The sequence below is a fragment of the Malaclemys terrapin genome, chromosome 10 (genome assembly GCF_027887155.1).
Source record: "Malaclemys terrapin pileata isolate rMalTer1 chromosome 10, rMalTer1.hap1, whole genome shotgun sequence".
NCBI lineage: Eukaryota > Metazoa > Chordata > Testudines > Emydidae > Malaclemys > Malaclemys terrapin.
The window spans coordinates 79,209,585-79,226,385 of NC_071514.1; the positions used below are offsets into that span (position 1 = coordinate 79,209,585).

Consider the following 16,801-nt stretch of genomic DNA (forward strand, 5'->3'; position numbering starts at 1 on the left):
GCCAATGTGACGCCAATTTTTAAAAAGGGCTCCACAGGTGATCCCGGCAATTACAGGCCTGACTTCAGTGCCAGGCAAACTGGTTGAAACTATATTAAAGAACAAAATTGTCAGATACATAGATGAACATAATTTGTTGGGGAAGAGTCAACATGGTTTTTGTAAAGGGAAATCATGCCTCACCAATCTACTAGAATTCTTTGGGGGAGGGGGGGTCAACAGACATGTGGACAAGGGGGATCCAGTGGATATAGAGTACTCAGATTTTCTTAAAGCTTTCGACAAGGTCCCTTACCAAAGGCTTCTAAGCAAAGTAAACTATCGCGGGATAAGAGGAAAGATTCTCTCATGGATTGGTAACTGGTTAAAAGATAGGAAACAAAGGGTAGGAATAAATGGTCAGTTTTCAGAATGGAGAGAGGTAAACAGTGGTGTCCTCTAGGGGTCTGTACTGGGACCAATCCTATTCAACATATTCATAAATGATCTGGAAAAAGGGGTAAACACTGAAGTGGCAAAATGTGCAGATGATACAAAACTATTCAAGATAGTTAAGTCCCTGGGAAACAGCAAAGAGCTACAAAAGGATCTCTCAAAACTAGATGACTGGGCAACAAAATGGCAGATGAAATTCAATGTTGATAAATGCAAAATAATGCACACTGGAAAACATAATCCCAACTATACATATAAAATGATGGGGTCTAAATTAGCTGTTACCATTCAAGAAAGACATCTTGGAGTCATTGTGGATAGTTCTCTGAAAACATCCACTCAAAGTGCAGCAGTAGTCAAAAAAGCGAACAGAATGTTGGGCATCAATAAGAAAGGGATAGATAATAGGACAGAAAATATCATATTGCCTCTATATAAATCCATGGTACGCCCACATCTTGAATACTGTGTGCAGATGTGGTCGCCCCATCTCAAAAAAGATATATTGGAATTGGAAAAGGTTCAGAACAGGGCAACAAAAATGATTAGGGCAGGGGTAGGCAACCTATGGCATGTATGCCGAAGGCAGCACGCTAGCTGATTTTCAGTGGCACTCACACTGCCCGGGTCCTGGCCACCGGTCTGGAGGGCTCTGCATTTTAATTTAATATGAAGCTTCTTAAACATTTTAAAAAAACTTATATAACTAAACTATTGTTGTATGTAAAGTAAATATTATAGACTTATAGAAAGAGACCTTCTAAAAACGTTCAAATGTATTACTGGCCCGCGAAACCTTAAATTAGAGTGAATAAATGAAGACTCAGCACACCACTTCTGAAAGGCTGCTGACCCCTGGATTAGGGGTATGGAACGGCTGCCATATGAGGAGAGATTAATAAGCCTGGGACTTTTCAGCTTGGAAAAGAGACAACTAAGGGGGGGATATGATAGAGGTCTATAAAATCATGACTAGTAAATAAGGAAATGTTATTTACTTCCTCTCATAACACAAGAACTAGGGGTCACCTAATGAAATTAATAGGCAGCAGGTTTAAAACAAGCAAAAGGAAGTATTTCTTCACACAACGCACAGTCAACCTGTGGCACTCCTTTCCAGAGGATGTTGTGAAGGCCAAGACTATAACAGGGTTCAAAAAAGAACTAGATAAATTCATGGAGGATAAGTCCATCAATGGCTATTAGCCAGGATGGACAAGGATGGTGTCCCTAGCCTCTGTTTGCCAGAAGTTGAGAATGGGCGACAGGGGATGGATCACTTGATGACGACCTGTTGTGTTCATTCTCTCTGGGGCACCTGGCATTGGTCACTGTCAGAAGACAGGATACTGGGCTAGATGGACCTTTGGTCTGACCCAGTATGGCCGTTCTTATGTCTTATGAATTTACTCTCACAGCCTCTTTGTATGGTGAGGCAGTAGTCTTATCCCCACTGCACAAATGGGGAACCGAGGCACTGAGATTCGGTGACTTGTTCAAAGTCACAGAGGAAGTTTGTGGTAAAGCCAGGACTGAACTCTGTCCAGTGCTCCAACCACAAAGCCACCTGACTCCCAGAAGAGTGTCTGCGGTACAGGAGTTGAGACAATCATTACAGGAGAGAAATTGAGGTAAAAATAAAGAAAGAAAGTTTTGGTCATAGATTTTGATGAAATCCCATGCTATTATCCAGAGTTTGTAGTGACTCTATTGTTATTCCCTGCTCCTCCCCACCACCCCACTGTGTGCAACCAAATCATTTCCTTGTCCAGATGGTGTAACATACTGAGCTTATTAACCAGTCATTTCAATTTTCACCCCTGAATCATAATAGTCAGACCAGTACCAGGACAATGCTTTTCTCCAACCAGTAAACCACATTCTCTATGAAAATGTGAGAAAAACAGCTATGTACAACACATTAGGTACTTAGTACTTCTGACAAGACGAAGACAGATGTGTAGTGCTATTCAACATTTCTAAAAATGAGACAAAACTGTCTGGGTCACCAATCTCAATGTTGCTATTGATCAGTCAGTTAACTTTGCTGCAAGCAATATTACATTAATAATGAAGCCAAAGCAAGACAAGCTAATACATTTGTGACAAGTGCTTTTCAAATTTGCCTTTTCACTAACTGTAAGTGCATTCTATCTAAAATATAATTTAATATTTTACTTTGAACTTTAAGTCAATTTATTCCCCAAATGTTTAAGTTGCAGGTGAGTTTACTTACAAAATGTTTGGAAGCCATGCTTTTGAAATATATTGATCATTCAGTTTTATATACAATAAATTCTGGATGAAATTTAGAGTAAGTATTGGTATGTACAACAATTCTCCCTCCTCCCCCTTTCTCTGATACTATTAACGCGACCATCTCTCTTGCAAAAATCAGACCTGTAACCCAGGAGTCACCTTTTAGTGCTCCCACTTGCCTCAGACATCCAGGCTGCCTCCAAATCTTGCTGCTTGTTCCTCCATAACATTTCTAAATCCAACCTTTTTTTCTTGTCAAGACAGATAGGACTCCCATCTATACCCTCATTGACACCTTTACTGCACCCTCCAATCTGTACAAAATGCAGTTAAAATAGTCTTCCTTGCCTATCACTCCGACCATGTCATCCTTCTCTTTAATCTCTCCAGTGGCTCCCCACCTCCATGATATCAAGTTAAAAATAGTTGTCTTACTTTCAAGGCCCTTCACAATTCCATCCCTCCCAACTTATCCGCTCATGTTTTATCACACTGCTCCTCTCCACCCCAGCTCCCTTTCTTTTCGGCCAATTAGAATTGCCTCTGCTACCAACTTGTCCATTCAGCCCATAAAGATCTTTGCATTTTCTTTCACTCAGATTCTTATGCATGAACCTCTTTCCCCAGAACTGATCCATAGGGCTATTACTACCCTTTCTTCCTTTAAATTGCTTCCCAACTCCCAATACTGCCACCAAAGTACCTACAGACAACCAACTTCTAAAGCCTACGCCAAGAAGCAGTTGGGGAAAGTCACTCTTTGCTATTTTTTATTTTGCAATTATATCAATAAATTTATACATATAAAATGTTATATTTATTGTTTCCATCTTCCCTACACTTCATATTGTGCGCATCTTTTTAGGTTTTATGTCATTTGGGGATGGGTGTCAAGTCTCCATCTTTGCATAGTACTCAGCACGATGTGATAACAATCCTCATCAAGGCTTCTAAGTGCTACTAGAAATCTCAAAACCTTAAATGTTTTGGGACCTGCCCGACAAACCTCTCTGCCCAAGTGACACTGCCACAGCAAAACACAACAAAGATGCTTGAGCTGGAACACTGGAGAAACATCCTCTGTGAAGGCCCCCTGGTCTTTGGAATGCAATCCTCCCTTGAACAGCAGACCTTTCAGATACGTGGTACAACCCATTTAAGACTTTTCTACACTAGCTTTTTTTTTTTTTTTCCCATTGAAAGGGAGAGAGAGCGCTCTCATTCTTACACTACCACTGATAACATTAATATACACGTTTTTACACTGTGTTGTCCAGAGTTGCTCTGAAAAGCAACAGACAACATCATTGTAAAAACCAGTGCACGCCTTACCTCCACCAGGATCTTATTTGCTCAGGCTTTGGGGAAAGCTGGAGTATAGGGGGGAGATCAGAGTGCTTGAGATCTGTGAAAGGTGGGATCATTCTATTCTATGGACTGGCTTTTTATTGTTTTGTTTTAAACGGGGGGGGGGGGTGGGATTTGCAATTCTTTTTTTTTTTTTTTTTTTTTTTATGGATAGCATTGTGGCAGAGCTCACAGTGTCTGATCCTGTCCACAAGCAGTTGTGTTTTTAATCACTGTCAAAGTGTCCAGAACTTGGGATAAGTAAAAATAAATAAAATGTTTCTGTTAATGCAAACGTTTGTGTGTGTACAAGAATGAAGTTCAATTCTTTAAACACAGGAGATGTGAACACTGGTAGAATCTTTCATTTATGAAGTGGTCCTTGAAGGCATCTTCTATGTAAGTGGTATTTACATAGTAATTTTCAGTTGATATAAAACAACAGAAATGGTTTATAATCACAGGAAAAGAAATTGCAAGTCACAAGGCAACATGATGTAGGTAGTATATCAAACAGAAGATGTCCTGTTTTGTTTCAATTCAGCTTCTCTCTCTCAACAACAAAACAGAATGTAGTAACAAGAGACATATTAGCTATAGTTATTCAAAGTTGGTCAGTCAACAAGCACATTTCAAATGAAGCAAGAAGTAAAATATATGTTTAATACTTCTGAAGGGACAAATCTCCAAAAGTAGTAGTTATTTATTTTTAGAATAAATCTTGCAGATTTTAACTCACTGTTGGGGTTATTTATTAATAAAACTGAAAGTAAGATTGACCAGGTGGCAGATTCCTCAATATAGTTTAAAGAATGTTATGCTCAAACAAGTCACCAAAGTTATTTCATTAACAAAAAATGCAGCATCTTCCAAAATGCTTTGAATTATGAAGGTCGATTCATGCAAACTAGAAGTGAAAATGAAGATACAAGCTACCTGACGCAGTATTTGTTTAAAAAATGCAAAACCAGTAACTTCTGTTCAGAATAATTTTTACTTGGGCTGTGTACAGTGTTCTGAAGAGGACCGCCAGTGTCCCTTATACAACAATTACTCAGCTCCTTCTGAAATCAGTAAAAAAGATATTCTGCACTTCTGTTTTAGAAACAATTATATGACTCTGTGAGCACGTATTTAACATACACCAGTATAAAACTATCAAATATCTATGTACTTTAAACATTTTAAAACGTTTTAGTTTCATAAAACATTCATTCTATCTTTAAAGCCCTTTTCTCACAAAGCCTAAATTCTAAACCAGTAGTAGTTTAGAGCCAAGAAGATTAATGAGCTGATATCTTCCAACCAATTACTCTCCCCCCCCTTTGAAACATATATTTAATCACCCTGTTTCCTAGAAATACTATTTGAAATCAGCTAGCTTTGCACTTTATAAAAGGAAATGGGTTTTAACACAGGTGTTTATGACTGACTACACTGTAACTAGGAACCAAATTAGGCTTATCATTAAAGCTTAACTAATGCCATATTCTCATTAAACCATGATATTTTATGTGCCAACAAAAACTATATACTGTATGTTAAATTCATGCAGTGGAATAGTATTATGGTTCTTTCAGTCAACAAGATCCTATAGTGGCTGTACCTGTTGCCTTTCAAAACCTGTACTGGATCTTACTTATCAGTAATTCATGATGCTGTCATCTCTAGAAACAGAAATCACGTCTTTCCCTTAAAGAAGAGATGCCAATGCAGGCTGCACCTTTTATAAAATAACAGGTAATTCAGTTCTGTAAGGGTATAACAAACTGATGTACCCACTACAACCTTGTGACCAAACATGAACTTCAAAGTGTAGTATGTGATTTACTTAAGGAAAGCGAATTGGGTGAAAACATCTGAAAGATATTAAACAGATGTTTGATTGTTCTCCTATATATATCTTCCACCAAGTGAACCTCTCCATTGCAGAAAAAAGCAAATTCATTATTAATTAGGGCTAACAAAATATAAACTATTAAGGGAGGAACTGATTTTCCATTATAAAAATTGACATGCAGAAAAATATGACTCTTTAAATACATCTAGCAAAACCAGACTTTTTTATGGGGGCAGTGGAAAGGAAAGATGCCAGGAATGGACAGGACATCTGGAGACTGCCAAAGAGGGATACTTCCCAGCAGGAACTGTCCATCCCTATGAGGCATGCATACACCAGAACTCACACATTCATCGGTTAAGGGATCTCTAATGGGCAAATGCAAAACACAACGGGAGGGGAGACATGTAAAGTTGATTGAAGAAAAAAAGCCAAAGAGGCAGTTCAGTGGTGTCTGGACTTCAGACACCTCCCACTTGACAACCCCAACTGGGAAAAAGAACAGGAACAGGAGAAAGACACTTGAGAAATACAAATGGTAGATTGTGAGGTAAGGAGATTTGCAGGAGGAAATGGTGAGAATGGAAAAACGATTGCTGGGAAACAGGGTCTGGAGAAAAATAAAGAGGAAGAGAAAAAAAGGAAAGAAAAATTCTCAACTTTACCCAGCACACTAACTCACTCCCCAGAATCACGCCGGATTTCAACAAGCTGCAGCCTCCTCAGAAACTACACCCCACGAGATAAGAGCGTCCAACCCAGCCTCATTTTCTTTCCCCTGGGGGGGGGGGAAGGAGAAGAAAACCCCCTCCACAGCCCTGAGCCCTCTGGAACCCGGCCCCAATCGCAACTCGAGAAAAGAACCACCCTGGTGGGTCCTCCCGTGAGCTGCGGGGTTAGGAAACCCCCCTCCCCGAGCACCCAAACACCCCCCCCCCCGCGGGCTTCCTCCCCAGGGAAGGGGAAATGAAACCCAGACCCTGCCTCAGGCCCCGGCTGGCCAGGATTACACCCCAAACCAGAGGAGCAACGCCGGATTTAACACAGGCGGGCTCTGATCCCCGTCCCTTTCCAGGGCCCTGCCCTCCCCCGAGGCCCTGCCCCCCGCTCCGGGGCCCGGGCCGTCCCTGCCCCCAGGACCCTCTACCCCAAAGAGGAGGGGAGAACCCGCAGCCCCCTCGTGCCCCCCCCGACCCCTCTCTGCCGTGCAAGGCCCCCCCGCTCCCCTAGGTCCCCCGGGGTGTGGGCGCGCGCGTGGGTGGGGGGGGGGGGGTAAAACCGCCGCCGCCCCGCCCCTCTCCGCTACCTGTGAGCCGGATTTTGATGCTGGAGCCGTTTCTCCGGGTCCCTGGATTCGACATCGCTCCCCGAGGAGAGGGGTGGGGGTGGGGAAATCAGCCGCCGGCCACAGTCACCCCCATCCGGGCCCTGCCTCTCCCGGCCCCCGGCCTGGGCTGCCCCTGTCCGGCCGCCGCCGCCGCCCCACACAGCGGCCCCGCCACAGCGCCTCAGCAAGCCGCCGCTCGCAGCTCGACGCCCAGCCCGACCCGGACGAGGACTGCGCGCTCGCGCCGCCCCGAACCGCAGGCTCGCACCTCCTTCGCTCCTGCGCGAGAAGACGGCGTGACGCCAGCGCGGCGGCCAGAGGCTGCCGCCATCTTGGGGAGGTCGCCGGCTGAGCCCCGGCCAGTGTCACGCTCTGGGCGGACCGAGCAGCGCCCCCAGCGGAGGGCACGAGTATTGCAGCCACAGGGGAGCGGGTTGGTTCTTCCCCGGGAGGAGACCGAGTCTGTGCAGGATTTCAGGGTGGCCACAGGGAAACTGAGGCCTGCGCTGCGCCCTGTCCTCTGGGGCTGATCCATGTTAGACTACATGCGCCCCATCGCCCAGGGCTTAATTTGTGCTAGGGTTGAGCCCTGGCCTCTCTCGTCTTGGCAGTTCATAGCCCTGGCACCTCTGGCTTTCTGCATCAGTTATGAATGTAAAAACAATTACTTGAGCCCTGGCACCTAATTGCTTGGCACCTCTTTCATTACAAATTAAGCATTATCATCACCTGTGGGACCTAGTGGATCGGGGGGGGGAGGGGGCTTGCACGGCAGAGAGGGGTCGGGTGGGATGAGGGGGCTGCAGGTTCTCCCCTCCTCCTTGGGGTAGAGGGTCCTGGCCCCCTGGTGTGGCAAGGCCCCTGGGGGCAAGGACAGCCCAGGCAACAGAGGGGGGTGCAGGGCCTCTGGGGAGGGCAGGGCGCCAGAAAGGGACGGGGATCAGAGCCCGTCTGTGTTAAATCCAGTTTTGCTCCTCTGGCTTGGGGTGTAATCCTGGCCAGTCGGGGCCTGAGGGGAGGGTTGGGTTTCATTTTCCTTTCCCTGGGAAGGAAGCCCGCGGGGGGGGGGGGGGGTGTTGGGGGTGTTTGGTGCTCGGTGGGGTTTCCTAACCCCGCAGATCATGGGAGGACTCACCAGGGTGGTTCATTTCTTGAGATGCGATTGGGGCCGGGTTCCAGAGGGCTCAGGACTGTAGAGGGGCTTTTCTTCTCCTTTTCCCCCAGGGGAAAGAAAATGAGGCTGGGTTGGACACTCTTATCTCGTGGGGTGTAGTTTCTGAGGAGGCTGCAGCTTGTTGAAATCCAGAATAATTCTGGGGACTGAGTTAGAGTGTGATGCTGGACTTCCTGAACCTGCTCCTATGGGGCTCAGACCCAGCCCCAGGCACTCCTGATCTCAATGACTGCAATTTGTCATATGTAGGAATGAAGCTACACACCCTGAAAAAGCTCCAGCTGGTACCAAACGCAGCAGCCTGTCTTGTTCAATATCACTAGTTGCTGTGCACTCTTCATGCCACTGTTCTCCGCTCTGCATTGGCTCCCTACTGCATACAGGATACAGTGAAAAGTCTCCATCATGATACTCAAAACCCTCTTTGGGATTGGTTCAAGCTACCCGCTTCCATTGCAACCATGACCACCCATAGCAGTTAAATTTCTCTGGAACAATATAGGAATTCTCATATGTACTGGATCAGACCCCTAGTCCATCTAGTGCAGTAGTCTGTCTCCAACCATGGCCAGCACCAGATTCTTTAGAGGAAGATGCAAGAAACTCCTTAGTAAACAGATGTGGGATAATCTGCCCTTGAAGAAAGTCTAATCCTAATCCCTTAATTGTTAGAGAGAGGTTTAAAACCTGAAAATATCTTTTTTAGCATTAACTATTCTAATTTTGGATATTCTTGTGATCCATATCAATGTTCAGTCCCTCTCGGGACCTTGCGAAATCCTTGGCCTCAACATCATCCTATGGCAATGAGTTCCACAGTTGAATTAAAGTATTTCCTTTTCTCAGTTATGAATTTGCTGCCTTTCAATGTCAACAAGTATGTTCTTGTATGTGCGTTACAAGCCAGGAAGAACCTGGAACTCAGCCATGAGAGCTAAGAATGACCCTCAGAACTAAAGGCAAAGCTCACTCCCTCAATAATTTTGTCACTCACATACATGTAAACAAATAAAAAAAATATTATAAAGCAAAACAAATCAAGCTACTTCTCCTACTGGCTAGGAAGGGAGAGAGAGATGGTTATTGATATTTCTATTTGTAATATTTCAGAGGTATTCAGATATTACAGTGATGAGATCATATAAATATCTAAAGAGATCGATATGGCATGGCATGGAAATACCAAGACAACAAGAATTTTGGCACATTCTGGCACATTTCCATGGCACAATGTGACAGTATCTACTGAACTTTTCACACCACGATGTCTGGGTGCATCATGCTTACCTTCCTCACCACGTTGAATACTCATTTCTTCAGGTCTCTATGTTATGCTAAACAGGGCCGGCTCCAGGCACCAGCAAAGGAAGCAGGTGCATGGGGCGGCCAATGGAAAGGGGCGGCATGTCCGGGTCTTTGGCAGCAGGTCCCTCAGTCCCTCTCGGAGCGAAGGACCCGCTGCCGAATTGCCGCCGAAGAATGAAGCGGCGCGGTAGAGCTGCCGCCGAACTGCCGCTGATCACGGCTTTATCTTTTTTTTTCTTTTCTTTTTTCCCACTTGAGGTGGCAAAAAAGCTGGAGCCGGCCCTGATGCTAAATCACAACGGTGCTCTCATGCCAGGTTGTGACAATTCCCATCTTTTCTTTCTTCTTTTACACTTTTACAGCATTTTAGCTAAAGGATCTTAAATTGCTTTCCAAACATGAATTAACCCTCTCAACTATTCTGTGCTATAAAAAGAGGGGAACCCAGAGAGATATAATGATTTATTCAGGGTCACATTGCAAATTAGAGCAAGGAACAGAACCAGGAAAAGAACAGAACCTGATACCCAGTCTCCTGCTATAACTACCACCATTACTCTCCCATCCAACCCAAACTTTGAAATAGCCTATGTATGCTGATACAGAATATCAACTAGAATAAAAATTGCATAGATATCATAAAGCTTTGATTTACAAAGATAGGATAACGTAATTGTCTTTATAAAGAGCAAACCCGTCCTAGCTCAGGGAGCTACACAATGCTATCAGCAAAATAAACAATAATGAACATTTGAATAATAAATACAGCATAATCCCTCCCCCCAAAGAGGTGGATTTAGTCTCCTCCAAACTCTGCTTGTGTCTCTTGTATTCAAGCCATTAATAAATCTATAGATGATACCCTTTGCTAGGGCTAAGACTGGCATATCTTGATTATTTATCTGCATGTGGTGCTTTGTGTCTCAGGCAAGCACATGCTAGGTTGAACATGTTACTGGAGGAGGTTAGATGAGGCTATGCATAGCCAGACAGAAGGAGTAAACACTAGTGTGTGGCAAATAAATGTTAGCTTTTTTTTTTCTGCCGGCAAGGAGATGACCTAGTTCCCCACTCCTGCTGATTTATTGAACTGGAAGCTGGAATCAGGACGATATGCGCTTGGGTTTTGCTTTGCTTCTGACTGTATTTAAGTTGAAATCATCATCTGCTGTTGCTGGATGAAAGTGACATGGCTGGCTCCTTCCACAGGCGAAGACAGCACAGTTTCTAATCTTCCCTTCTTTGGGGTGAAAAAATTGAAGCCAGGATAGAGGAATGAGATGAAGACTCCTGGAGCATGAAGGGGTGGGGTAGTGGCTAATTGCAGTTATTTCAAGCCCCTTCCCATTAAAAAAATAATAATCATTCAGGATTTTGAAGCAGCTGCTATTGCGTGGGGGCAAAGATGATCTATAATTATAAACTACAGCTCTTCTTAACTTTGCCCACCCCTTTCCAGTGATTTTTAATAGTAAGTATATAGCATGTAGAGGGCCAGATCCTAAGCTGAAAATCTGGCTCTTAATGTTTTCCAAGTGTTGTATAGGTGTTTATTAACTCCTAGCTCCGCTAGGGACTGGACTGCCTGAAATATATTTTCAATCCAGAAGTCCCACTACTTTAAATATTTCCAGAAATCAGGACTGAGAAAGAAGGCAAGGATATTAAGACAGGTTTTAGAGTATCTGTATCCGTCTTAGTCTGTATCCGCAAAAAGAACAGGAGTACTTGTGGCACCTTATTAAGAGGAACCCCTGCGTCCCTGCTGTTTGATTTTCAGAATGCTGATGGCTAAATGCCTTGTCTCACAGCCGACGACTTTCCTTGCGGTTTGTTTTCCTCTCCAGATTGTCGTTTTTAGGAACAACAGTTGTAGAAGTTGCAATCTGTTTGCTGAGAAAGGTCTGCGATGGCTTAACTAAGCCCAGCAGCAGTTCAGCAGTGACTCTCTATACATGGAATTCTGTTGCGGTAAAGGGGGAAACTGCTTTATGCATTCCATTGTCGTCTGCAGTCGTCGTCGTTTGTGGGGATACCCGGATATGAGAGAGACAAGGTGGGTGAGGTAATATCTTTTACTGGACCAGCTTCTGTTGGCGAAAGAGACAAGCTTGTGAGCTCTACAGAAGACGAGCTCGGTGGAGCTCAAAAGCTTGTCTCTTTCACCAACAGAAGTTGGGCCAATAAAAGATATTACCTCAGCCACTTTGTCTCTCTTATAAATTCCAGGAAGTAGACTGCAAGGAGAGGAAAACTCCATGAATGTTTGGTCTCCTAGCAGGGCCGGCTCCAGGCACCAGCTGAGCGAGCTGGTGCTTGGGGCGGCAGATTGTTGGAGGCGGCATTCTGCCCTATCCTAGGGCGGCACGGCTGCTATTTTTTTGTTGTTGTTCTTGTTCCGCTCCAGCCGCCCTGTAGGGGGTGGCGTCGTGGAGAACCAGAGCGCCCTGCAGGGCAGTCCTCTTCCTTCCCTCCCTGCCGACTGGAGCGGAGCCCTCGCGGCAGGCGGCAGGAGGCAGCACAGCGGGAGGGGCCGCGTGGCAACGCCCCTGCTGTAGCCCTAGCCGCCCCCTTCCTGCTTCCTCCTGCTCCCCCCCCCCCCCCCGAGCCGCGCCGCAGGTTTTTTTTTTGCTTGGGGTGGCCAAAAAGCCAGAGCCGGCCCTGTCTCCTAGGATTGTACAGTTGGATAATATGTTCGGGTGTGATGGGTGAAATGGAGACCATCAGATGATTTTCTACGTTCACATCCTTAAAACGCTTATGCCAAGCCTTTCGACATGGGCATTCACATCCATTGTGTATTTGAATTAAACAGCAGTGCTTGAAGCCTGGACCTTCACCCTACGCTTTGTGTGTCTGATCGCCACTTTGTGCTTACGTTGGATTGCAAACTTCTCGGGAGAGAGATCAGATTCATACAAGGTTGAGGACTAGGTAGTCAGGCAACTAATTCCTTCTAATTAATCCTTTGCCCTACAACTCTCTTTTGGTTGAATTTTTTAGCCCTAGCAATGATACGCAACCAAAAGATCCTACCAGCTACTCTTATTGCATAGATTGGGCGGGGTAGGGTTACACTCTGGAGCCAGACTGGTGCTTCCTTCAATGATGAGAGAAGTCAGGCAGTTCAAACACCCTCCTCTCCCTCTCTCCCCCCCCCCCCCCCCCCGCCGCCCCAGTAAAAACAAAAGTGAAAATTGCCACCTCACACTCAGTCGGTGCCTGAGGCAGGGGGCCTCTCAGGTTGATGATTACAGGATAGCAGCATCAGTGAAGCAGGCAAGCAGATTCCTGTGGGTAGCAAAGTCACCCACTAGGAGACAACTGAAAGAGCACTGGCATGTGCATATTTATTCAGGCATCTATCCCAATCGTCTAGCCACTTGTACAAGAATATGCTAGCTCAGCCAGCCACAGCAAAGTCAACTGCCAAAGTATGACATCCCACCCCTGCTCATCCAACACCCCCACAACAAAACCCAAGGAAACTAAAGGAGTGTTGCAGCGTGCATTCACGTGCGCTCTTTGTGACAGGGATCCTGGCTTTGCATTTGCACAGTGTTCAGTCCCGCGGGTGCCCCCTGAGCCCTTTGGTGGTACTTAGGTGTTACCGCAATAATAAGAGATCCTAGAATGGGCATAACTACCACCACAGTACAAGGAGTACAAAAGAAGAGATGGAACATACCTGGGACACCTTATGAGAACGTCCAAGAGTAAACTACCTAAACAAGCGTTTCTTTGATGACCCCAAGCCAAGGGACTGAGCCGCTGACCTAGAGGCACGCTCTGTTGCGCAGTAATGGCTGAAGCAGCATTATTAATCTGGATATAAAAGAGCTGGAAAAACAAGCCCAGGATAAGGATGATTGGTGCCATTTGGCTTCTGCCATATGCACTTGATGGTGCAGGGAGAACGCTGCTGCTATAGAAATGTTAGGCAGCAACAAAGGCGGGGCTCTATCAGCCCAAGGGGAATGGGCTGTAGAGGAAAAGACCTCTCCCTGACAACCCCCGAGCACCAGTCCCTGCCCCTTTAAACCAGGGTTCAGTGGCTCAAGCTTCTCCACTGTAGGATCCTGTGGGGAAAGAGGCTGTCTCTCGCCTAGCCAGATCTCAAGCATTTATAGCTCCTCCAACTCCTCCGTGAAACGGAAGGCAGCCAGTGGAGACTACAGAGCATCAGTGAAATAGGCTGTCTGAGAAAGACACTGCTGGGTTACTGGGCAGCTGAGGTTCTGAGTACTAAGAGTGTCATGAACCTGGCCTATTCCGAGCATCTTTCAAAGATCGCCCATCACTGGAGCTCTATTGATGGTTGAGCTAGCTTAGATCAGTCCCATGTCATCTAGCAGCGCTGCCAGGTTAAACGACACAGTGGTTCAAATATTACAGGAGAGTTTCCACTGGTGCGCTCACCACTGCTAGCCTACTGGTGAGAGATTATGAAAAAGCTCAGCACAGCTACAACCCCGTAGAGTGCTTTAAAGTAACCCAATCTCAAGGCGACAGTCACAGGGTGGCCTAGCAAGGCCCACCTCTGTGCTGTGTATCAATTTACACCAAAGAGGCATCCGCCTCAGATTCTTTTTACCTGGTGAAATACCATATTTTCCAGCCGCAATATCAGTCTCAGCAGCAATGTTATGCCAGAAGAGCAGGCAGATGAGCTGAGGAGCCCTTCTGATGTCAGCCCACTGGCCCAGACAAAAGATTTAATAGTTTAAATGACACGTTCAGGCAACCCTTTGTCCCAGTTTTGAATTAGGGTGACCAGATGTCCCGATTTTATAGGGTCAGTCCCGATTTTGGGGTCTTTTTTTTATATAGGCTCCTATTACACACACACCCCCCATCCTGATTTTTCACACTTGCTGTCTGGTCACCTTAGTTTTGAATATACAGTATCATGTCCAAGAAATAAAAAAGTAATCAAGGATCACTTTGTAATTCAGCAGCTCTGGCATTTTAATTTTAAACAGAGAAGAATACCCAAGTCTCCCACATGATTAAAACTGCAGGCATCTCACCAGGGCAGATGGAACGTGTGTGCAGACTCTCGGGCATATTAACACTTCAGTTAGAACTGGGTAAATAAGAGGAGGAAATAGGTTCTGCTTCCAGGCTGAATTAACTTTAATGAAAGGAGGTTCTCTGTTCTCCAGTACCAGATTTGCCTAATACACTGTAACACGGGGTGCAAACCCCTAAACACATCTGCGGCTTTTACTTTTATTTTATTTTTTTGTCAAAAGGAAACCTGAATGGGGCATGATATCTTAAGTCACGGTAGATTTTCGGGAGAGGAGAAGACAGATCAGGTGGAATTTACATTCCATGAAGACTTTATGTATTTCTCCTTAGATAGCCGCTCTACACCAATCACCAATAGAGTAGCCATCACTCCCACAGATTTTCTAGTGACTTTAGAAGATCAAGATAATACCTACTCTTTATACAGTAGCTTTTATTCTGTAGTTACGACTATACCTCTTTCTCATCTCATGATCATCACAGCCGGCTGAACCGTCCCACATGCCATTCAAGTGTCTGTCACTGCTGCTTGTGATTGGCCAGCAGATAGTGAATAATCCAAGGCCTAATTTATTTTTTCAAAGGATGGCATAAGGTAACTAGACCTATCACACATGTCCATCTGTTTTGCAGTCTCAGTTGCATGTGTAGATTTCCCTCAAGCAAATTCATCACCGATGTTCACCTGCCCTCCAGCATATGCCAGTTCTGCTAGGGAAGTTTCTGGTTTTGGTGTTTTCTGCAATACTTAAATGTCCCTTGAGTTAGATAGGAGCAGTGCAAGCTCCCCTGGCAACTGCTCACAGTTCTAAGATGGAAGCAATAGCTCCAACTGAGTTGCAGCATCATGTCCAACTGCCACACCATCCTTGCCCAGTTGCCCTCATTGTTGTAGTAGCTGGAGAAGGCTGTGGCAAACCCTCTGCACCAGGACCGAGGCAGCCTCGTATTGCACATGGGCTAGATGGCTTTCAACTAGCAAGGATTTCATTTATAACTGCCTGGGGCTATAGTCAAATGAGTTAGCTAGAGGTTAGCATTGCCCAAGCCTAGCTGCTGTACCACCCAAACCAAGATTGCTTTCTACAGAAGACTGGATGCTGCATGTAGGAATGAATAAGCAGGTTCTTGCCTAGATCTGTTCCGTGAGAGGGTCTTTAGGCAAGAGTTGTTAATTAGGAGAAAAGGCGTAGGAGGAAGGCTCTGTGATGTATTTTTCATTTGGACACCACAGGCAGCTTTTTGTACAGTCAAGTAATTACAGACACAGGAAGTGTCTGCAAACAGCAAGGTTCAGATGCTCTCTGCACAGCCTCTTCCTTTTCCATCACCACCACCACAACCTCATGGTCTGGGGCAGAATCTACTTCATGGGAAATAAACAACAGGGAGCTGAAGTGTCAAAGCATCAGGCACTTATTACTTGAAGACCAAGTCAATAGCTAGGACTGTTTATGGTTTCTGCTATTAACTCCTGAAGTGGGGTGTTGGCGGCTGTTCTTATGAAGAGGTTTGAAGGGTAAAGTCCATTAGTGTGCTATGAACAGTGCAGTCTTCTAGTTAGAGACTTGCTCCTTCCCTGGTTTACCTTCTGTGAAGCACTGAGCGATCACTCACCCTTAAACAGTTGAGAGTATCTCCTGTACCACTAACTGCAGCGCCTAGTGCTGGGGGAAAGCAATGAGGGGGTGGGAATGCTGAAGTTCATCCTTGAAGATGAGGACCTGTTTGAAATAGACTTCAGAGAGATAGACCGCTTTAGCCATCTATTTGCCAGCAGGAAGTAGTCTACACAATGTTGCAGCAGCTACAGTTGCTGCCTAGATTAGTATTAGAGTATTTAATATTGTTTTATTCCCCTCAGCATTAAAAGCTATCCTGTTACTAGCCAGCAGGTGACTCATAGGCCACTTTTTGGGTACCACTGGTTTAGAGATTGATCAGACCTCTACACTGTGACATTACTATGAGAACAAGGGCTTCAGAAGTTGGATGCTATAACAAGGGGCATGGCTACACATGCAGATGTAGAGCATTGGGAGTTAAACCAGCCTTTGGAGACCACAGTAGGGAAAGTGCT

General features: G+C 45.3%; 1 protein-coding gene across 2 annotated transcripts in view; it reads right to left on the minus strand.

The window, feature by feature from the left end:
- Positions 1–7,429, minus strand: part of SMURF1 (SMAD specific E3 ubiquitin protein ligase 1) — a 63,159-nt gene extending 55,730 nt beyond the window's left edge. For both annotated transcript variants that reach the window (XM_054041853.1, XM_054041852.1), the window contains exon 1: positions 7,188–7,429. In XM_054041853.1, the coding sequence (XP_053897828.1) occupies positions 7,188–7,242 (55 nt within the window). In that variant the 5' untranslated portion in view covers positions 7,243–7,429. The remainder of the gene's footprint in view (positions 1–7,187) is intronic.
- Between the last annotated feature and the right edge of the window lie 9,372 nt (positions 7,430–16,801).